General features: G+C 39.7%; 1 protein-coding gene across 2 annotated transcripts in view; it reads right to left on the reverse strand.

The window, feature by feature from the left end:
• LOC140732236 (cilia- and flagella-associated protein 69-like) overlaps positions 1–24409 on the reverse strand; it is a 127841-nt gene that overhangs the window by 39796 nt on the left and 63636 nt on the right. The window contains exons 15-17 of one of the 2 annotated variants that reach the window (XM_073054572.1): positions 23586–23704; positions 9585–9666; positions 723–915 (exon numbers count right to left, since the gene is read on the reverse strand). In XM_073054572.1, coding sequence (XP_072910673.1) covers positions 723–915; positions 9585–9666; positions 23586–23704 — 394 coding nt within the window. Of the gene's footprint in view, positions 1–722; positions 916–9533; positions 9667–23585; positions 23705–24409 lie in introns of both variants that reach the window. The other variant, XM_073054571.1, reaches the window with a different exon arrangement.

Raw genomic sequence — 24409 nt, forward strand, 5'->3', positions numbered from 1 at the left:
TACTTTCAGGTCAATGCAATATAATCCAATGCACTAGTAAAAGAAGGAGTAAGGGAATCAATCTCCTGGTCAATGCTATTCTTTCCATACAAGTCTTTTGATTACTGAGTTTGTTATATTTCTTTGTACATACTTTGGCTGTTATGCTTCCCTACAAAAGAAGTGACTATGCCTCAAATGTACTTTATTGGCTGCAAAGGGATCTGAAATATCTGATGATGTAAAATGTGCCATTTCAATCTGCTGTGTAAGTGAAAATTATATCTTGTTCTTTTCTTTTTGATCTAAAAGCAGGTTTGTCAAAGAGTAGATCTGAATGTACAGCTGAAAATACAAGTAATTTGGAGTTTGATGAACATAATATTCTTGGTGACATTGGACCTCTGGTTCTCAAAGTGCTCTATCATTTCTGAGCCAACAGTAATTTTTTGACCGAGACTGACTAACATGATAGGTGAACAAGTGAACAACTGCATTATAATTGTTGCAAAGATATTAAGATGGTAGAGTGTGAAATAGCTCAAGCATATATTTTCTTAATAAATCTTCTGCTCTAATATATGTTGACAAATAATGCTAAAATAACTAGATAAAAAACAGATTCAAAATCTTAATTTCTGGCATTGTTTTCATGGTTCTCATTTATATTACTGATAAGGAATTTTAGGAAACTACACTGATATTTTGAATAACATTACAGAATATTTTCCAAATACATTTACCTAAAATCCTTCCATGTTCATCCCGCTTGACTCGCATTTCTTTCTCTATGTGCCTCCAAAGATGCAGTAGAAGGCAAGGTGCGGTAGAATCATTTTTTCCACGCCACACTTTTATGTGACAGATTGTTTTGGAATTTTCACATAACTCAAGCAATGTTCCAAGTATCAAATTATGTATGCGCTCTGAGCTTGACTTTACAGAAAAAAACATAAAAATTCCATTTGAAACCATTCAAATAATAATGTTTAATATTAAATTAGCAGATTACTCAATTACTGAGTATATTATTTTACCTTTATCAACAAACAGGTTTAATTGCCTAATTATTTTTCATTTACAGAAACATCTTGTATACCTACTTTCTTCAAAAAGCAAAACTTACCTAGTTTATAGTCTGCATGGTCCTCACCAAGGTCTTTTACAAAGTCTCACAGGAAAATTTGGTCAAAGCCCATGAGATCCAAGGCAACATGGCAAATTGAATCTACAATTGGCTTTAAAACAGTCAGTAGAGGGTGACAAAGGAAGATTGTTTTGTGATTGAAAGCCTGTGACCCATGGTATACAATAGGAATTAGTTACTGTTTGACATATACAACAAAAATTTGGATCTGAATGTAGGATATGGTTCATAAATTGGTAGACAACATGAAAATTGATACTGTTATTGACAAGGTTAATTATCTTAGGTTCAAGGAAGATACTGCCCAGTTGCTAAAATGGATAGAGACATGGCAGATGGAATTTAATCCTAAAAAGAGTGAACTGCAGTACTCTGAGTGTACTACTGTAGGTAAGGCATGCACAATGAATGGTAAGGTCCTAAAGAGCAATGAGGATCATAGCTACAAGTCTCAGATAGATAAGACAGTGAAGAAAGTAAACAGGACACAAGCCTTCATTAGCTTGGGCACAGAATATAGGAACGGAAAGATTATGGTACAAATACTATATATAAAATATTGGTAAGGTCACTGCTGGAGTGTTGAATACACGTCCAGTTATCCCACTATTAAGAAAAGTATCATTACACTAAAGAGGTTTCAGAAGGATTTCACTAGGATGTTGCCTGGGTTAGAGTATTTCATTACTCTCTCTTCACCCATGACACACTATATAAATTTGCTGATGACACAACTGTTACTGGCAGAATCTCAGATGGTGACAAGAAGGCATGGAGGAGTGAGCTAGATGAGCTGGTTGAGTGGGGACACAACAATAACCTTGCACTCAACATCAGAAAAAACAAGGAATTGATTGCACGCTACAGGAAAAGGAAGTCAAAGGAACCCCCACTAATTCTCATCAAGGAATCAGCAGTGGAAAAGCATGAGCAGTTTCAAGTTCAAGTTCCTGGGTAACAACATCTCTGAAGATCTATCCTGGACCAACATATTGATACAATTACAAAAATGGCAGTCGGCAGAAATATTTGAGGAGTCACCAAAGACACTCACTAATCTCTACAGATGTACCATGGAGAGCATTCTAATTGATTACATCACAGTCTAGTATGGGAGGGTCATAGCACGGGATTAGAAAAAGCTGCATAAGTTTGCAAACTCGGCCAGCTCCATTCTGGGTGCTACCCTTCCCAGCATCAAGAATGTCTTCAAAAGATAATGCCTTAAAAAGGCAGCATCCATCATTAAGGACCCCAGAACATACCGTCTTCTCATTGCTACCATCAGGGAGGAGGTACAGGAGCCTGCAGACAGACTCAACATTTTAGGAACAGCTTTTTCTCCTCTGCCATCAGATTTCTTAATGGACAATAAACCAATCTGTGAACACTACCTCATTATTTGTGGCTCTTTTTGTGTTGCTTATTTATTTCTTTAATATTTTCTTATTGTAATTTATAGTTTTTTATGTATTACACTGTACTGCTGCTACAAAGACAACAAATTTTGTGACAAATGCCAATGATATTAAACCTGATTATGATTCCGATTTTGATTACAGGGGGTCCTGATTAAGGGTTACTAAAATACAAGATGAGGACAGGAGGAAAAGTAGACAGAGTAGATTGTAGAAAACTTTTCCTCATAACAGAGATATCAAAAACTCGAGGTCATAAATTTAGGACAGGGGCAGTGTAGATGGGAATAGTTTGGAAGAGATCAGAAGAACATTTTCACCCAAACGGTGGATGGAAGGTTGGAATCTGAAACCCATTGCCTGAGTGGGTTATTAAAGTATGAACTTTCACAATATTTAAGTAACCAGACAAATATTTGAATTTCCAAAGCATAAAAGGCTCAAGTGCTGGCAAATGGAATAGGTATAGATCCTTATCCAATGTATGACATGTACGTTGTAGCCTGAAGAGCTGTTCCTTTGTTACATTGTCACGACTCTTGTTTGTAAGTTAATAATGCTTTTTGTACAGAAATAGTGGCACAATGCTTCAAAGAAAAATAATAAATGCCTTCTGAGATCCAGGAAAAGAACTTAAAATATTTATACTTTTACCATCCTTCAAATATAAATGTACAATCAAAAATCTATAAACATAATATAATTATTTGCTTATAGCAAACAAATAAAATCCCATGTTGCATCTACTTATTATTATTATGAGGCTAACTGAGATATGCTAATTACCAGCATCAAAATTCCTTTCTGGTAATTTAATTTGAGAATGACACTTGGGCATCCACCTAAGCACTTCCTTGATTTAATGCAAATAATCAGGTAGAGTGCCATTAAAAAAATAACAAATTCACCCTCATTAGTATTCAATACTTGTTAAATTAATTCTATATGCTAATTGTACTTAAGATGCAGTTAATTCTGTTCATTATCATTTCATACTTCTATATATTTTTTTCAAATTGGCAGTTAAAAATTAAAGCAAATCTTTTATTTTTTCTACTTTTTGCTTCTGGTGGCTCCATCACCATCTACACATTTGATTGTGTTAAATTATTACACAAAATTTGTCACTATCTCAATTTACCAACACCATTTATACAGAGATTCCTTGGAATAGTACCTGTCATGCGGATAACAATGAATGAGCTAATACACTATTAGCAATAAAATGTATATTAGCAGATGTAGTAAGCATGAATAAAAGATCAGAAAGCATACAAAAGACACAACAGGATTCTGAGTTAGAGCACCTTAGTGAATGTTGAACTGTACCAATGCTGCTAAAAGATAGAAGATGCTAGAAACATACAACAGGTCAGGTAGTATGTATAGAAAGATCTTTAAGTTGAAATGATAACTCTGCTTTTCTTTCAACCAGTGTTCTCTGGCCTGCTCAGTGCTTCCCACATATTCTATTTACATTTCAGGTTTCCATCATCTGCAATTTTTATTTTCTGTAATGGTGATGCATCTTTGAGAGACTGGTTTGGTCATAATGGGAAACTTTGTGTTTTACTGATCACTGCAAAATTCAAAATACAAAGTAAATTTATTATCAAAGTATATACACATTACCAAATACTAGCCTGAGACTCACAGGCTTGCATTCACAGAAAATACAAAACAGAATCATTGAAAAACTACACATGAAGATGGACAACCAACCAGCAAATTGACAAAAAGACAACAAACTGTGCAAAAAGAAAAACAAAATATTGTATAATATTGAGAACCGGAGTTGTAGAGTCCTTGAAAGTGAGCCCATAGGCTGTAGAATTCAGCTCACTGTTGGGGTGAGTGAAGTTATCCACTCTCAGATTCAGGAAAATGATGGTTGAGAGGTAATAACTGTTCCTGAGCCTGATGGTGTGGGTCCTAAGGCTCCTGTACCTCCTCTTAAATTGCAAAACCAGAAGAGAGCATGGCCTGGATAGTGGGGGGTCCTTGATGTTGAACATTGCTGTTCTGCAACAGTGCCCCTTGTAGAGGTGCTCGATGATAGAGAGGGCTTTAACTGCTACATCTACTATCTTTTGTAGGCTTTTACATTCAAGGACTTTGGTGTTTCCATACCAGGTCATGACGCAACTAGTCAGTATACTGTCCACCACACATTTATAGAAGCTCGTCAAAATTTTAGATGACATACTGAATCTTCACAAACTTCTAAAAAAGAGGTGCTGCTGTGCCTACTTTGCAATGGCACTTACAAGCTGGACCCAGGACAAATGCTTTGAAATGATAACCCTGAAGAACTTAATGTTACTGACACTCTCAATTTCTGATCCCACGATGAGAACTCACGGACCTTTGGTTTCCTCTTCCTGTAGTCAATAATCAGCTCTTTGCTTTTTCTGGTGTTAAGTGAGAGTTTGTTATTTTAGCACCATTCAGCCAGATCTTCAATCTACCTCCAATATGCTGATTTGTAATTACCTTTGATTCGGTCAATAACAGAGGTATCATCAGCACACTTAAATATGGTATTGGAGCTACACTTAGTCTCACCATCATAAGTCTAAAGCAAGCCCAGCATGGGTCTAAACACACAGCCTTGTGGTGCGCCTGTGCTGATGGAACTTGTGGGGGGAGGAGATGTTGTTGCCAATCCAAACTGACTGGAGTCTGCAAGTTGAGGAAATTGAGGATCCATTTGTCAAAGAAGTATTGAGGGCTAAGTCTTGGAGACTATTGATTATGATGGTATTGACTGCTGAGGTGTGGTCAATTAAGAACATCCTGATGTATGCATCTTCACTGTCCATGTGTGCCAGGGCTGAGTGAAGAGCGAATTAAATGGTATCTACTGTTGACCTATTGTGCTGGTAGGCAAACTGGTAAGGATCCAAGTTATTCCTCAGGCAGAAGTTGATATGTTTCATCACCAACCTCTTAAAACATTTCATCACAGTAGATGTAAGTGCTACTGGATGATAGTCCTTGGGGTAGGTTACAATATTCTTAAGTATCGGTATGATTGAAGCAGGTGGGTATCTCAGACTGCAGAAGCGAGAGGGTAAAGGTATCAGTAAACACTCCAGCCAGTCGATTAGCACAGGTCTTCAGTACTCAACCAGATACTCTGATTATGGATGCTTTCCATGTGTTCACCCTCCTGAAGGAAGCTTTTACATTGGCCTCAGAGACTGAAATCATATGGTCATCGTACACTGTGGGAGATCATGAAGGTGCCTCCATGTTCTGTCGATTAAAGTGAGCATTGAGCTCAAATGGGAGTGAAACCTTATTGTCGCATGTGTCACTTGATTTTATTTTCAGGGAGGTGATAGCATTCAAGCTTTGCCACAGCTTTCAAGCATTCTTCTGAGAGTCAATTTCTGGTGCACTTTAGATGGGCCTAATGTTAACTTTAAAGTGCTCCCAATAGTGAAAGGGCTGAGAGTTACAAGACAGAGACTTAGGTCACTTATCATGAGGAGCTTGTATCTGGAATACAGTGGCCAACAGTGTGCTGTAGTATATTTAAATATGGCTTTCAAAAATGAATTGGATTAATGCATGAAAGCAAAGCAAAAGATGATAGATGATACTTCAGTGACCCAGGGAAAATTACAGTTTCACAGTAGCATTCCAAGTGCACAGATATATAAATATGAGAAGAGAAGTAAAAAAAGAATAAAACAAGTTACTTTAAAAATAAGAGACACAAGATTTACAAATCAAAGATTACAAGATCACTTTCCTGGTTATAGGTTGACTCATTATAGAGCCTATTGGCTATGGGTAAGAATGACCTTGTATAGCACTCTTTGAAGCAGGACAGTTGTCTTAGTTTATTACTGAAAGTGCTCCTCTGTTCAGCCAAGGTGGAATGCAGAGGGTGAGAAACATTGTCCAGAATTGCCAGGATTTTCTGGAGGGTCCTTTGTTCTACCACAACCTGCAGCATGTCCAGTATGACTCCTAAAACTGAGCCAGCCTTTTTAATCAGTTTATTGAGCCTGTTGGCATCACCCATGTTGATGCCATTGCCCCAGCACACTACCACCTAGAAGATTGTACTGACAACAACAGACTGGTAGAACATGTGAAGAAGAGACCTGCACACTCCAAAGGACCCCAGTCTCCTCAGGAAGTAGAAGCAACACTGGCCCTTCTCGTACACAGCCTCTGTGTTGTTGCTTCACTCAAGTCTGTCATCCAGAGGCATCCCTGGTACTTGTAGGTCCTCACCACATCCTCAACATCAATAGTAACAGGGAGCAGCGCAGGCTTGATCTTCCTAAAGCCCATCATTTCTACAGATGACCTGACTTAGTGGTGTATCTAAAGTCTGAGGTATACAGGGTAAACAGGAAGGGAGCCAATACAGTCTCCTGTGGGTCCCCATTGCTGCTTATAGCCATGTCTGACACACAACCTGTGGTCTACTAGTCAGGTAGTCCATTATCCAGGATAAAACGGAAGTGCCAACCTGCATTGAACAGAGCTTTTCCCCCAGCAATGAGGGCTGTATAGTATTGAAGGCACTAGAAAAATCATTAAAATATGCTCCTCACAGGGTTGCTCTGCTTATCCAAATGGGAGCAGGTTCTGTTCAGCAGGTAGATGACAGCATCATTGACTCAAGTGTGCTTCTGGTAGGCAAACTGCAGGGATCGGAGGCTGATCTGACCAGGGCTCGGAGATGAGCCAGGACCAGCCTTTCTAGGGTCTTCAATGATGTGTGAGGTCAGGGCCACAGGATGGTAGTCATTTAAGACTTTCAGTTGGCCCTTCTTGGGTAATGGGACCTCACGTCTTCCATACCCTTTCCAGGCTGGGACTCAGTCTGAAAATGTGCTGGAGAACTCCACATAGCTGCTTAGCACACTCCCTCAGGATCTTGGGGTTCACACCATCTGGTCCCAATGCTTTGCCATGCCTAAGCTTCCCCAGAGCCCTTCTCACCTGCACAGTAGTGAAGGTGAGTCCATGATGACTGAGGAGTGGGTAGAAGGTGGGGATTGGGGTAGGTGAAGATCAGGACAGTAGCAGTTGATAGGTGAAGGTGTGGTTGGAAGGTTCAGGGGAAGGAAGGAGTGTAGACAGTGGTAGCCTGTGTTGTTCATCCACTTGTTGAACTGGAGGAGGGAGGAGGCAAGAGGGAAGGTGTTGGTGCTGAAGGAGCATGGAGTGCCTCAGCATCTGGGCTATTGTGCTGAGGGGAGTGAGAAAAGGAGGGCAATTGTCAAACCTATTGAAGGATTGGTTTAACTCATTAGCCCATTCCCGGCTGCATTCCAAGGCTCCACAGCTAGGCTGATTGAAGCCAGTGATGTTCTTTATGCCTCTCCACACCTCCCATGTGCTACTCTGTCCAAGCTTGTTCTTTAGCTGTATTCCTCCTTAGCCACCTTGATCTTCTCCTTTAGCTCCCTCTGCACATGTTTCAATTCCTCCCTGTCTCCTGAACTAAATGTTCTTATGTATTTATGTTATATTCATTATGTATTAAAAACTAAGAAGCCTTCTTCAAAGATAAAGATTAGTTTTATTCATCACATGTTCATTGAAACATACAGTCATTTGTGTCAACAACTAACTGATCCTGAGGACAGCCTGCATGTGTCACCATGCTTTCGGCATCAACATAGCATATCCATAATTTACTAACCTTAACCCATACATATTTGACATGTGCAAGAAAACCAAAGCACCTGAAGGCAATCCACATAGTCATTGGGGAGAACGTGCATACTCCTTACAGACAACAGGGGGCGTTAGAATCCACATGTCTGGTCCTGTAAAGTTTTAGGCTAACTGCTATACTTTATTGTTCTATTATCCTGCACTTTCAAAAGAAATATTTTTACTTTGTTCTTTTTGATAAAGGTATATTCTACATGTAAATGCATTGAGTATTTTTCATATTAAGAACTGTCATTTTATATCGTGCAATAAAAATATCATGAACATGATCTCATAACATTTTAGAATTCTTGGAATGAAACCATCACAGGCAAGAGCAGCACTTATTGCCATTTACCCATATCTATTGTCATGACAAAGCTATATACTACTTAGTTTGTGGTTTAACCCAATTAAATAGTTTACATGTCATTTCATGATATTATAATGGTGCAGATGCAAAGTTTTCAATCCACCAGGTCCATATGCACTGAAAAAGAGCCAATGACTTGGAAATAATATTGTATTGTGTAATACTATGTAATAGATCTTTCAAAAAAATTGCTAAGTACAATGGGCAGTCACCACATCTGGATGTTCAATGCTCCTATCAATTTGCAATTCCGCCACACTTAGGAGACCCCCAGTTGGCATGGAATTTGAATACTGAGGCATGTCTAAAATGGAAATTTAAAGTCTAGTTTTGTGTTAGTTAAAGGGATTGTTCTCACTAGAGCTACTGCTGGAGTTAAAAACATTCACTTTCTGCCTGTTAAGTTCATCTTTAAGTTCTCACTAGAAATGTGAATGAGGAACCAAGAAAGCCAGTCTTAGTGCAGGAACTCAGCCCCAAACACTGATCATTCCTTTGCTTTCACAGATGCTGTTTGATCCACTAAGTTCGTCCAGCAGTTTGCATTTTGCTCCAGGTTCCAGAATCTTCATTCTTATGCGTCTTCAGTTTGTAACCTTTGGACTATGGCCCATCAAATGCTCACCTGATACTTCTCCACATGACTTCTTTTAATCTTTCTACCTATTACCTTACATCATAGCTTTATCGATGATCATTTACCTAGTCTTTCAGAATGTTTTATTTTGCCACTTATGATAGGCTGACCGCTCTGCAGTTTCTCCATCTATTTTCATCCTTCTTAAACAACAGCTTCATATAAGTGATCTAGTTAATAATGTAAGACAATCAATGGCCTCGTTACATTTACTGACAGCACTTTTCTCTTTACTGATACTTTGAAATAAATTTAAAATTCTCAAGTTGTCATAGTGTTATTTGAACTCACAGTCACCAGATGATTATTCAAGAAACAGTAACATTCAATTTGAATTCTTACTTCAAGCAAATCCAGGAGAAGGAAAATGCCTCCCATTTCAAGGAAACTGTTCTCGGTTGTACAACATCCAACAATACAACACCTGCAATAGAAATAAAAAGTAGATTTCTGTTTATAATTACTGATTAATTTGTTATGTTTTTCACTGAATGGCCAAGAAACTGATCCATGAATATACAAGCATCCCACTCTGTCATCATTTTGGAAAAGATTCCATAATTGATATTAAACTACATTTTAATCTGTTATGAGCTACAGTACATTGGCTAACTACTGTATATGTTGTACAAATACATATTTCTTTCACTAATATTTTTCTCTCCTAATTTTGTATCATAAATTCTAAAGGCATTAAAAATATCAGTCCCTGAGAGATCTGAATCCTACTATATTTTTTTCTAAAGTCAAATCACATCATTCCAACTTCTTCAATCCTGATGATTATTAATGAAAAATGCTGTTATTTGACCTATTAAGCCCTTAGCAAGAAAAAATAAGTTAGGGTTGAGAAACAAGACTTGCTCCAAAGATATGTAATTTTTATTACCCTTTTATTTCTACCTCCAACACCCATTCAGGCAGTGATTTCCATTAATACCATATGACTATAAGATATAGGATTAGAAGTAGGCCATTCAGCCCATCGAGTCTGCTCTGCCATTCAATCAGGGCTGATCCAATTCTTCCAGTCATTCCTACTCCCCTGCCTTCACCCTTTGATGCCCTGGCAAATCAAGAACCTATCTATCTCAGCCTTAAATAGACCCAATGACTTGGCCTCCACAGCAGCTTGTGGCAACAAATTCCTCGGATTTACCACCATCTGACTAAAGCAATTCCTCTGCATCTCATTCTAAAAGGAGGTCCTTCAATCCTGAAGTCATGCCCTCTTGTCCTAGAATCCCCTACCATGGGAAATAACTTTGTCTTATCTAATCTGTTCAGGCCTTTTAACATTTGGAATGTTTCTATGAGATTGCCCCTTCATTCTCCTGAGCTCCAGGGAATACAGCCAAGAGCTGCCAGACGTTCCTCATACAGTAACTCTTTTATTCCTGGAATCATTCTCATGAATCTTCTCCGAACCCTCTCCAATGTCAGTATATCCTTTCTAAAATAAGGAGCCCAAAATGGTACACAATACTCCAAGTGTGATCTCACGAAAGCCTTATAGAGTCTCAACATCACATCCCTGCTCTTATATTCTATACTTCTAGAAATAAATGCAAACATTGCATTCATCTTCTTCACAACCGACACAACCTGTATCTTGCACAAGGACTCTCAAGTCCCTTTGCATCTTGAATTCTCTCCCCATCTAAATAATAGTCTGCCCATTTATTTCTTCCACTAAAGTGCATGACCATACACTTTCCAACATTGTATTTCATTTGCCACTTCTTTGCCCATTCCCCTGAACTATCTAAGTCTCTCTGTTTCCTCAACACTACCTGCTCCTCCGCCTATCTTTGTATCGTCAGCAAATTTAGCCACAAATCCATTAATGTTGTAGTTCAAATCATTGACATACATCATAAAAAGCAGTGGTGCCAACACCGACCCCTGTGGAAATCCACTGGTAACCGGCAGCCAGCCAGAATAGGATCTCTTTTTTCCCATTCTCTGTTTTCTGCTGACCAGCCTATGTTCCACCCATGCTAGTAACTTCCCTGTAGTCCCATGGGCTCTTACCTTGCTAAGCAGCCTCATGTGTGGCATGTTGTTCAAGGCCTTCTGAAAATCCGAGTACACCACGTCTACTGCATCTCCTTTGTCTACCCTGTTTGTAATTTCCTCAAAGAATTGTAGTAGGCTTGTCAGGCAGGATTTCTCCTTCAGGAAACCATGCTGGCTTTGGCCTATCTTGTCATGTGCCTCCAGGTACTCCGTAATCTCATCCCTAACAATTGATTCCAACAACTAATGTCAGGCTAACTGGTCTATAGGTTCCTTTCTGCTGCCTCCCACCCTTCTTAAATAGCAGAGTAACATTTGCAATTTTCGAGTCATCCGGTACAATGCCAGAACCTATCGATTCTTGAAAGATCATTGTCAATACCACCGCAATATCTCCAGCTACTCTCTTCAGAACCCAACTGTGCATTCCATCAGATCCAGATTTATCCACTCTCAGATCATTAAGCTTCCTGAGCACCTTCTCAGTCATAATTTTCACTGCACAAACTTCACTTCCCTGACACTCTTCAATGTCCAGTATTCTGCAGACGTCTTCCACTGTGAAGACTGATGCAAAATACACATTCAGTTCCTCTGCCATCTCTGCATCTCTCATTACAATATCTCCAGCGTCATTTTGTATTGGTCCTATATCTACCCTTACCTCTTTTACCCTTTATATACTTAAAAAAGGCTTTAAGTATACTAGTCTTAAGTATAATATATTATATAATATATACTATATTAAGTATACTTGGTTGCCAGCTTCCTTTCATAATTCATCTTTTCCTTCCTAATGACCTTCTTAGTTTCCTTCTGCAAGTTTTTAAAAGCTCCCCAATCCTCTATCTTCCCACTAGCTCTGGCTTCCTTGTATGCCCTCTGTTTTGCTTTTACTTTGGCTCTGACTACACTTGTCAGCCATGGCAGTGTCCTTTTTCAATTGAAAATTTCTTCTTATTTGGAATATATCTGTCTTGCAATTCCCTAATTTTTTGCAGAAACTCCAGCCATTGCTGCTCTGCTGTCCTTCCTGCAAATGTCCCTTTCCAGTCAACTTCTGCCAGTTCCCCTCTCATGCCATTGTAATTTCTTTTATTCCACTGAAATACTGACACATTGTGTTTTATTTTTTCTCTCTCAAATTTCAATGTAGACTCAATATTATTGTGATCACTATTCCCTAAGGGTTCCTTAACCTTAAGCTCTTTTATCACCTCCAGATCATTGCACAACACCCAATCCAGCACAGCTGATCCCCTAGTGGGCTCAACAACAAGCTGTTCTAAAAAGCCATCCCTTAGATATTCTACAAATTTTCTCTTCTGAGGTCCAGTACTTAACTGGTTTTCCCAATCCACTTTCATGTTAAAATCCCCAACAATTATCATGACATTGGCTTTCTGGCACACCTTTTCTATCTCCTGCTGTAATTTGTAAACCGCATCCCGGCTGCTGTTTGGAGCCTTGTATACAACTGCCATTAGGGTCATTTTACCCTTGCCATTTCTTAACTCAACCCATAGAGACTCTACACCTTCCAATCTTATGTCATCACTTTCTAATGATTTAATATTATTTCTTATACACAGAGCCACGCCACGCCACCCCCTCTGCCTACTAACCTATCTTTCTGGTACACCCTATATCCTTGGATGTTCAGCTCCCAATGTCAGTCATCCTTTAGCCAAGTTTCAGAGATGGCCACAATGTCATATTTGCCAATCTGTAGCTGAATTTCTAGATCGCCAATTTTATTCCTAATGCTGCGTGCATTCAAATATAACACTTTCCATCCAGTATTTGCTGCTTTCTGTTTTAACTGCACCATGCCTCCATTGCCCTGTAACTCATCTTTTTATTAATTAATTAAGCCTCATCTCCTGCCTGTTCTTTCTATAATCTCTGTTGCATGCTATCTTTGATTTATTTCTGTTTTCCCCTTCCTCAACCCTATCACTCCGGTTTCTATCCCCCTGCCAAATTAGTTTAAACCCTCCCTAACAGCTCTATTAAATGTGCCCGCTAGAATATTGGACCCCTTTGGGTTCAGGTGTAACCCGTCCTTTTTGTACAGGTCATACCTCCCCCAGAAGAGGCCCCAATGATCCAGGAATCTGAAGCCCTTTAAATGTTATTTAAATGTTATTGTTAGTGAGTTATTAAATTCTCTTAATGAATGCAGTAGAAATCAGATACAAACTCCAACAGCGAGCAGGCGACAACAATGAAGTTTCTCACAGGTCGGTGGCACGTGTTTAAAAGAAGAGCTTCGCAGGCATTCAGGCTTATTCTGACAGCCCAAATCAGCAGCAGGAGCAAGCCACAGTGACAAGGTTTCTCACGGGTTGGCAATGCTTGCTTAACAGGAGAGCTTAATAGCATTCAGGCTTAATCCGACAGCCCAGTCAGGGGCAGGAGCAGGCTGCAGTGACGAGGTTTCTTGCAGGTAGGCGACGCTTGTTTAAAAGTACAGAAAGGACAAGCAGGGCGGCTAGTGGTGAGAGTAGGAATGCCAGGCTTTGGCTCAGAGGAGGCTTCAGCTTGAAAGAGGCGTTGGCTCTGGATAAGCTTCTGTTAAGGTTCCTTTTTGTTCTCTCTTAGTTTTTCTAGTGTAGTAAATGGCTGTTGCGTGTTCTTCATGCCGGATGTTGGAGCCCTGGGAAAACCAGGGTTTCCAGGGAACTACATCTGTATGAAGTGCATCCAGTTGCAGCTCCTTGAAGACTGTGTTAGGGGTCTGGAGCAGAGTTGGATGACCTTCTGCTTGTATGGGAGAGTGAGGAGATAATCAGTCAGAGTTACAGTGAAGCAGTCACCCCGAAGATGCTGGAGGAGAGTAGCTGGGTGACTGTTAGGAGAAATAGAAATGCGAATAGGCAGTTAGCGCAGAGCACCCCTGTGGTCATTCCTCTCAATATTAAGTATACCATTTTGGATACTGTTGTGGGGTATGACCACCCAGAGGAATGCCATGGAGACTGGGTTACTGGCATTGAGCATGTGTCTATGGTGCAGAAAGGAAAGGGGGAGAAGAAGGGAGTGGTAGTGATAGGGGACTCAAGAGTCAAGTCAAGTCAAGTCAACTTTTATTGTCATTTCGACCATAACTGCTGGTACAGTGCATAGTAAAAATGTGACAACATTTTTCAGGACCATGGTGTTACGTGACACAGCACAAAAAACTAGACTGAACTACGTAATAAAAAAAAACACAGAGAAAGCTACACTAGACTACAGACCTACACTGGACTGCATAAAGTGCACAAAAACAGTGCAGGCATTACAATAAATAATAAACAGGACAGTAGGAAAAGGTGTCAGTCCAGGCTTCAGGTATTGAGGAGTCTGATAACTTGGGGGAAGAAACTGTTACATAGTCTGATCGTGAGAGCCTGAATGCTTCGGAGCCTTTTCCCAGACGGCAGGAGGGAGAAGAGATTGTATGAGGGGTGCATGGGGTCCTTCATAATGCTGTTTCCTTTGTGGATGCAGCGTGTAGTGTAAATGTCCGTAATGGCGGGAAGAGAGACCCCGATGATCTTCTCAGCTGACCTCACTATCCACTGCAGGGTCTTGCGATCCGAGATGGTGCACTTTCTGAACCAGGCAGTGATGAGCTGCTCAGGATGCTCTCAATACAACCCCTGTAGAATGTGATGAGGATGGGGGGTGGGAGATGGACTTTCCTCAGCCTTCGTAAAAAGTAGAGACGCTGCTGGGCTTCCTTTGCTATGGAGCTGGTGTTGAGGGACCAGGTGAGATTCTCCGTCAGGTGAAAACCAAGAAATTTGGTGCTCTTTACGATCTCCACCGAGGAGCCGTCGATGTTCAGTGGGGAGTGGTCGCTCTGTGCCCTCCTGAAGTCAACAACCATCTCTTTCGTTTTGTTCACATTAAGAGACAGGTTGTTGGCTCTGCACCAGTTAGCCGCTGCATCTCCTCTCTGTAAACTGACTTGTCGTTCTTGCTGATGAGACCCACCACGGTCGTGTCATCGGCGAACTTGATGATATGGTTCGAGCTGTGTGTTGCAGCACAGTCGTGGGTCAGCAGAGTGAACAGCAGTGGACTGAGCACGCAACCCTGGGGAGCCCCCGTGCTCAGTGTGATGGTGTTGGAGATGCTGCTCCCGATCCAGACTGACTGAGGTCTCCCAGTCAGGAAGTCTAGGATCCAGTTGCAGAGGGAGGTGTTCAGGTCCAATAGGCTCAGCTTTCCAATCAGTTTCTGAGGGATGATTGTGTTGAATGCTGAACTGAAGTCTATGAACAGCATCCGAATGTATGTGTCTTTTTTGTCCAGGTGGGTTAGGGCCAGGTGGAAGGTGGTGGCAATGGCGTCATCTGTTGAGCGGTTGGGGCAGTACGCAAACTGCAGGGGGTCCAGTGAGGGGGCAGCAGGGTCTTGATATGCCTCATGCCGAGCCTCTCGAAACACTTCGTTATGATGGATGTAAGGTGCAACAGGACGGTGAGGGGAACAGACAGGAGATTCTGTGGACGTGACCAGGACACCCGGATGGTATGTTCCCTCCCAGGTGCCATGGTCGGGAATGTCTCGGATCACATCCACAGCATCTTAGAGAGAGGGGGAGAGCAGCCAGATGTCCTTGTACGTACTGAGTACCAGTGACATAGGAAAGAAAAGCAAAGAGGTCCTGAAGAGAGAATTTAGAAATCCAGGCAGAAAGCTGAGAAGCAGGACCTCCAGGGAAGTAATTTCTGGATTGCTGCCTGTGCCACGCGCCAGTGAGGGTAGAAGCAGAATGATTGTCCAAATCAATGCATGGGTGAGAAACAGGTGAAGGAGGCAGGATCATTGGGATCTCTTCTGGGGGAGGTATGACTTGTTTAAAAGTGACGGGTTGCACCTGAACCCAAGGGGAACCAATATTCTCGCAGGCAGGTTTGTTAGAGATGTTGGGAAGGGCAGGCAGATGATAGGACATAATTGCAGTTAGAAGTGTGAGTATCAGTGCATGAAGTATGCAGAATCAGAAATGGTAGCAAATGCAGCAGTCAAAGTGTTATATCTCAATGCACAGAGAGAAAGAAATAAGGTGGATGAATCTTGTTGCATTATTATAAATGTCAAGTATGATGTTGCGGCCATCACTGAATCATGGCTGAAGAATGGTTGTAGTTGAGAGCAGAATGTCCAAGGTTACACATTATACCAGAAGGATAGAAAGGTAGGCAGAGAGTGTGGCATGGCTCTGTTAGTAAAGAATGGCATCAAATCAGTGGAAAGATATACCATAGGATAGGAAGATGTTGAATCCTTGTGGGCTGACTTAAGAAACTGCAAGGGTAAAAGGACCCTGATGGCAGTTATAGACAGGCCTCCCAACAGTAGCTGGGATGTGGACCACAGATTACAACAGGAATTAGAAAAGGCATGTCAAATGGGCAATGTTATGATAGTCATGGGAGATTTCAACAAGCAGGTCAACTGGGAAAATCAGGTTGAAAATGGATCTCATGAGTGTGAGTTTATTGAATGCCTATGAGATGGCTTTTTAGAGCAGTTTGTCGTTGAGCCTACTAGGGAATCAGCTGTACTGGATTGGGTGTTATGTGATGAACTGGAGGTGATTAGGGAATTTAAAGTAAAAGATCCCTTGAAAGGCAGTGATCACAATAGTTCAACTTGAAATTTGATAGGTAGAAAGTAAAATCGGACATAGCATTATTTTAGTGGAGTAAAGGAAATTATAGTGGTATGAGAGAGGAGTTGGCCGAAGTAAACTGGAGAGAAATGCTGGCAGGGATGACAGCAGAGCAGCAATGGCATGAGTTTCTAGGGAAAATGAGGAAGGTGCAGGATAGATGTATTCCAAAAACAAAGAAATACTCAAATGGTGAAATAGTACAACCATGGCTGACTTATGAAGTCAAAGCTAATATAAAAGCAAAAGAAAGGGCATACAACAAAGCAAAAATTAGTGGGAAGACAGAGGATTGGCAAGCTTTTAAAACCCTAGAGAGAACAACTAAAAGGATCATTGGGGGGAAAGATGAAGTATGAAAGCAAGCTAGCAAACTATATCAAAGTGGATAGCAAAAGCTTTTTCAAGTATGTAAAAAAATAAAAGAGATGAGAGTGAATATAGGACCATTAGAAAATGAGGCTGGAGAAATAATAATGGGGGAGAGGAAGGTGGCAGATGAACTAAGTAAATATTTTGTATCAGTCTTCACTCTGGAAGTAACTAGCAGTGTGCCAGATGTTGAAGGGTATAAGGGAAGAGAAGTGGATGCAGTTACTATTACTAGAAAGAAGATGCTCAAAAAGTTGAAAGACTCAAGGGTGTGCAAGTCACCAGAACCAGATAAACTGTACTCTGGGGTTCTAAAAGAGGTAGCGGTAGAGATTATGGAGGTATTAGTAATGATCTTTCAAAAAGGTCTAGAAAATTGCAAATATCACTCCACTCTTTAAGAAAGGAGGAAGGCAGCAGAAATAAACTTGCTACTTGCTAATTTGACCAATTCTTTTATTGCAACTCCTCTAGAGGAAGATTGTATAACTCTCCTCTCACTCACTGGAGATATCCTCACTCTCAATTTCCCTCCATCCCTCAAACTTCTTCCAGTCTCCTGGTCTCTCTCAATCCTACTGAAAATCTTCTTAAGTCACCAGTCTGGTTTCAACACACTTCCTCCGAGATCTCCAAAATGGCTGCTGGTTGTAAAAGTGAGAATTTTGATTGTTCTTAAATAAATAAAGTCTAGTCTATTATTTGCAGCAACCTTCTTATTTTTGCTTGCTGATAAATCAAACATAGTTAAAATTCCCATGTATCTCAGATAATTGATTGACAAAACTGTTTCTGCACATGTGGATTCAGAATGATAATTTAGTACCCATTCCTTAATAAATACAAAGGGATAAAGGCAAATTCATAAATATTTTAAATTCAGTTTCCTTTTACCACGATATTCCCACTGACTGTGGGTATGAGGCTAATTGAGAATAACTATACTTTGGAGATGACTTTGGGTTGCACCTAGAATCAAGTTTATTATCACTGACATATGACATGACAGTCATTGAGTATGGGTCTTCAGGCTCTTGTACCTCTCTGTGATGGTAGTAATGAGAAGAGAGTATGTCCTGTAGGGTGGTGGTCTTTAATAATGGACACCATCTTCTTGAGGCATCACCTCTTGAAGATATCCTCATAATGGGGAGGGTTGTGTCCATGATGGAGCTGGATGAGTTAATGATCCTGTGCACTGGAGGCTCTATACCAGGCTGTGATGCAATCAGTCAGAATATTCTTCATGGTATAGCAACAGAAATTTGTAAGAGTTGACATAATGCATCTCCTCAAGCTTCTAATGCAGTAGAGCCACTGCCATACCTTCTTCATTATTGTTGGGCTCAGGACAGATTCTTGAGAAAATAAACCTTTCAATAATAGTGACATCCATTTTTATTCAACAATGACTTGTATGAACAGAATTTGTTTTCTAACAGCTCATTATCTTGTCCATTTAATAAATCCCTCTGGTTTCTGCTCTCCTGAGTTTACTCTCATATTTTGCTGATTCCTTTGCCACTTTTGTATTTAGGTAGTAATGTGGACAGTCATAGCTAAATTCAGTATTTTTCATTGCTACTTTCACAGTGTCACACTGACATGTGTTTATGTTAATTACAGAGCTGTATTAATAATATTGATAAAATATAGCGTCAAGAGCAATGAAGAGATTTAAATGTCATGCACAATGATCAGAGAGGTCTCCGCAAATTTCAACATGTGTTATAATGTCCCAATTTTGTATAAACAAGTATTCCAAAATCTCAGGATGTGCAAGGTCATGGAAAGACTTGTATGAAAAGTAACTGTTCCTCTTCAACATTTATATCCACTTTATGGTGTATCATGTACGTATTTAATTCTATTATGATAAACAATACCTAGAGTTAAGGAAATTATAGACCAGTTAGCCGGACCTCAGTGGTTGGGAAGATGTTGGAGTCAATTGTTAAGGATGAGGTTATAGAGCACTTGGTAACACAGGACAAGATAGGACAAAGTCAGCATGGTTTCCTCAAGGGAAAATCGTGCCTGATGAACCTGTTGAAATTCTTTGAAGAGATTATATGTAGGTTAGATAACGGGGATACAGTGGATATTGTATATTTAGACTTTTAAAAGGCCATTGGCAGAGTGTCACACATGAGGCTTCTTACTAAGTTAAGAGCCCATGGTATTACAGGAATGTTACTGGTATGGTTAGAGCATTAGCTGATCGGTAGGAGGCAGCGAGTGAAAATAACAGGATCCTTTTCTGATTGGCTGCCAATGACTAGTGCTGTTCTTCACGGGTCAGTGTTGGAACCACTCCTTTTTATGCTGTATATCAAAGATTTAGACGATAGTATAAATGGTTTTGTTGCCAAGTTTGCAGATGAAAGAAAGATTGGTGGAGGGGCAGGTAGTGATGAGGAAACAGATAGGCTGCAGAAGGACTTAGCCAGATTTGGAGAATGGGCAAGAAAGTGGCAAATGAAATATGATGTTGGAAAATGCGCAGTCATGCACTTTGATAGTAGAAATAGTTAGCATTCATTTCAAGAGGTCTAGAATACAAGAGCAGGGATGTGATGCTGAGGTTTTATAAGGCACTGGTGAGGCCTCACCTGGAATATTGTGAACAGTTCTGTGCTGCTCATCTAAGAAAAGATGGGCTGGCATTGGAGAGGGTTCAGAGGAGATTCACAATGATGACTTTGGGAATAAGGAACGTTTGATAGCTCTGGGTCTGTACTTGCTGGAATTTACAAGGTTGAAGAGGGGATCCCATTGAAACCTTTTGAATGTTGAAAGGCCTAGACAGAGTACATGTGGAATGGATGTTTCCTATGATGGGGGAGTTTAGGACAAGAGGGCACAGCCTCAGGACAGAGAAGCGTCTATTTAAAACTGAGATATGGAGAAAGTTCTTTAGCCAAAGGGTGGTGAATTTGTGGAATTTATTTCCACAGGCAGCTGTGAAGGCTAGGTCATTGGGTGTATTTAAGGCAGAATTTGATACGTTCTTGATTGGATATGGCATCAAAGGTCATGGGGAGAAGGCTGGGGAGTGGTGCTGAGGATAAGAAAAAAGAATCAGCCATGATTGAATGGTGGAACAGACTCGATGGGCCAAATGGCCTAATACTGCTCCCATGTCTTATGGTCTTACCAATATTGCTCTAGTCAAATTATGACATGTTCTTTCACCTTCACCTTTTTGGGTCATTTTCTGAATTGTCAATTTTTTGGGGTCTATTAATTTATATACTTCTATAAACTGTTTTCAGTGTAACCAATGTCACAAGAGTGTTGTACTTCATTAATTTTGAAGACCTACTTTATTCTTGAAAGAATAAAATTGCTCAGATTTACCAAGTTACAAATGAAAATTATGGAACAAACTATTTTATTTCCCGTTTGTTAAAGCTATGGTGAAATGAGCAGTATGGGTATCCGCGATGCCAGGTTTCAAACAATATTTAAATCATTAGCTGATTTCAGCTGTGAAACATAAGGTGCTGCAATTGGCAGCAAAATTCAAGGACTCAGTTCAATGTTCCTTTCAGGATATGTCCAATTTAGCAAAGTGTCCACTGTGGCAAATGCGTTGTTCCTGAAGGAAGGCATTGTAGCATGATGTGGAAGGCAGAAACAATTCATAATTAGCTTAGAATAGCGATATCATGCAGTCAATTAGCATTGTTAAAAACTGCAGCTGTGGTAATAGTTGATGGGTTAAGCAGCTTAATGAAAGCTTATTTGCTATAATAACTTCTTGTATTAAAGAACTTGCCAGCTAACAAGAAGTAGCATGATCATGAATAAAAAAGATTTTGTCATTGATGGAGAGTCTCTTTGCCCATAACGTTATAAAAAGTGTTAAAGATCACAAATGATTAGAAATGCCCACATTTGCTGTTACCAGACCTTTAGGACACTAGAATACATAAGAGTGCATTGTTTTGTTTTCTCTTGAACTATTTATTTTCTGGATTGACTGGGCAGATTTTACTTCAAATTGTAGTTGTAGCTGAATGGTGTCAAGGACTACTGAATATTTATGTCGCTGCTGTTCCAGGGATGTGACTAGGAACTGTTGTTTTAATTACCATATTGGTTCTATTATTAATTGTGTAACAAAACAATTTTTATGAAAATGCTGATTGGTTCAGAGTCATATTGTTATCAGCCAACATTTTATAACAGATTCTTGGAACCATATGCCAGTGAAGAACTAATCCATTCAGGATAAGGAGATAAGTAAAAAAGTAGGAAAAAATTTCATTAAAGAGAATAAATTGGTAACTCAATGAAGCAGAATACTTCTTCTGTCTTGAGAATGGTGGGGAAAGGCACACTGGTAAAAAAAAATTACCTGACCATTCATGAAAACAATCCCAAAAATACAGAATGGTCCTTTTGCGGTCATTCTGACTGTACTCCTATGTTACATTTCTTATGGAGTCCAGTTTTGGAGCCCATCTTCCTAAGCTTCTCCATGAAAATTACAGTGCTGAATCTGTGGCAGCTCGTGTATACTTGGGCTCAGCAATTTGTTTTAGTTCAATGGAGAGGGATAAGTAAGTTTCAAATACTTCTACATTACAATCCAATTGCTCATTAATTTTTAAATATCTTAGGACTTAAACTATCTATTTTAATAATTCACTTAATAATTTGAATATTTTAATATCTGATTGAAAAATATTCCACGTGTTGATATTTATTAAGATAGGCTAGGGTTTGGGCAATACATTTCTAATCGTTGAGGTCAACCATTTATGTTAGGCGTTAAATTGATAACCTTGGTTTTGATTTGCTGTTGACTGAAGCAGGCTGGACACTGCTGGCCAACGTTGTCCACCACTGATTAAGATGGCTTAAAGTAGAAAATAGGAATTGCAACAACAAAGGGTGTGATTTGCATTCTAAATGAAGAAATAAAATATAAATAAAACAAAAATTATATTTTAAGAAGTGCTTAATGTTCATTAATTTTGAATTAATTTGCTCTACCCACACTTTAAATTGCATTTATTTTAAAAGTTGTATTTCACACTTGGCCTATGCTTTTAATTCTGCTCTCACTCATTAGATCAAAGGGTGGTCATTGTTTTGTCTCTATCTAAGAAGGCCTACAAGGACATGCCAAAGAACTACAACCAGTGAGCCTAACATCAGTAGTAGGAAGGTTATGGAGGGGATTCTTAGAGACATAATCTATGTTTGGAAAGGTAAGGACTGATTAGCGATAATTAGCACAGTCATTTGCATTGGATATCATATCATGTGAATTTGATTGATATTTGAAAAGGTACCCAGGAAGGATGAAGAGGCAGAGCAGTATTTATTGTCTACATTTACTTCAGTGAGGTCCTATAAGGGAGGTTGATCTGAAAGTTTAAATCATATGCGATCCAGGGTTAACTACCTGGCTGAATACAAAACAGAGTGCAATAATAGAGTTTTTTTTAAAAAAAAAATTACTGGCCTGTGAACAACATTGTGCTGCAGTGATCAGTGCTGGGTGCAATGTCCTTCATGAAAATTGGTGGACAGTGAAGAAGGTTGCAACAGGATCGAGATCAACTGGAAAGGAGGCAGAGGAATGGCAACTGGATTTTACTGCAAAACACAGTATAGGAAGGATGTGATTAAGTTAGAGGGAGGAGAAAAAAGTTATAATGATATTGCTGGGACTGAAGGGCTTGAGTTACAAGCAGAGACCGGATAAGCTAGGACTGCTTTCCCTGAGGTAAAGGATGTGAAGTAGCAAGTAGTAATAACTTTATGCAAGTTTTTAAAATCATAGGGTAACTCGTCAGTTTTTTTCCCAGGAGGGGAATCTAAAACTATAGGTTTAAGATGAGAGGGAGATTTAAGAGTGATCTCAGAGGGTGGTGGGTATATGGAACGAGCTACCAGAAGAAATTGTAGAGGTGAATGAAATTAAAATGGTGAGAGATTTGTAGATACATGTATGGATAGGTAGGTGTGGAGATATGTGGGCTAAATGCAGGCAATGGATCCAGGTTAAGTAGGCACCCTGGTCAGCATGAGTTGGGTCAATGGGTCTGTTCTTGTGTTGTGAATGAACTGATTCTGTGACCTGGAACGAATTCAGAGAATGATAAAAATGCCACAAAGGTTAGAACAAGCAGCATAATGAAATTGGATAGCCATGATTAAGCTTCTTTCTTTATATATTATGATACAATTATACATTGCTTTGAATCTGCTAGCAGCATTGGTAATCAAATGTTTTTACTGCTTTAACACAAGATAAATCTTACCAGATACAGTCAACTGTGGCCACTATGAGTTTGTTGTGACCCATGCCACTGTAGAACTTCATTGGTTCAATCTTTAGAAATTTAATGAGAACTTCTACTCCATATGCACCGAACAGTTCCTAATGATAAAATAAATTAATGATACCATGAAGTACCAATCTAAAATACTACACATTCTTTCACTCCTGAGTGACAATAGGAATAAAACAGAAATCTGGCAGAAATTATGAAGAAAGGAAAGCTCAGCACGTCAGTTTTAAGATCCTTTTTCAGGTCAGGATTTCTGTGGAAAGGCCAATTTTATGCTGCAATTTTCGCTTAAATGTAAATATTATGCAAAACAGATGTAAAACTGGGATAGTGTTCATTTACCATTCCTTTAATATTCTACTGTAATTATAGTAAAGCCAGGACCTTTCACCCCACCAGCCTCACCATTCAGTATATTTTGTTACTTCCAGTCCAGCGGAATCCCTCCACCACATATTTCCCTCTTCCTGCTTCTCCCCCCACCCCCAACACTCCTCTACCCCATCACTTTCTGCTTCTCAATCTCTTTATGACTTCCTGGTCCATTTGGCCCTTCCTGCCCCCTGCAACCCATGTCCCTTCACCACCATCCAGGAACCTACAGCCCTTTCCTTTTTTTTGTAATTTATTTTTTTATTGAAGTTCATCATCAAACAAACATTTCCATAAGATGTATTTCAGACATTGTTCATATATCATATAGTCATATATATCACAAATCTCCACAAAGTATTTATCTGGGGTATACACTTATAGAAAAGAGTGGAAAGAAAAAACAAGCAAAAGGAAAAAAC

Source organism: Hemitrygon akajei, chromosome 8 (genome assembly GCF_048418815.1).
Source record: "Hemitrygon akajei chromosome 8, sHemAka1.3, whole genome shotgun sequence".
NCBI classification, from domain to species: domain Eukaryota; kingdom Metazoa; phylum Chordata; class Chondrichthyes; order Myliobatiformes; family Dasyatidae; genus Hemitrygon; species Hemitrygon akajei.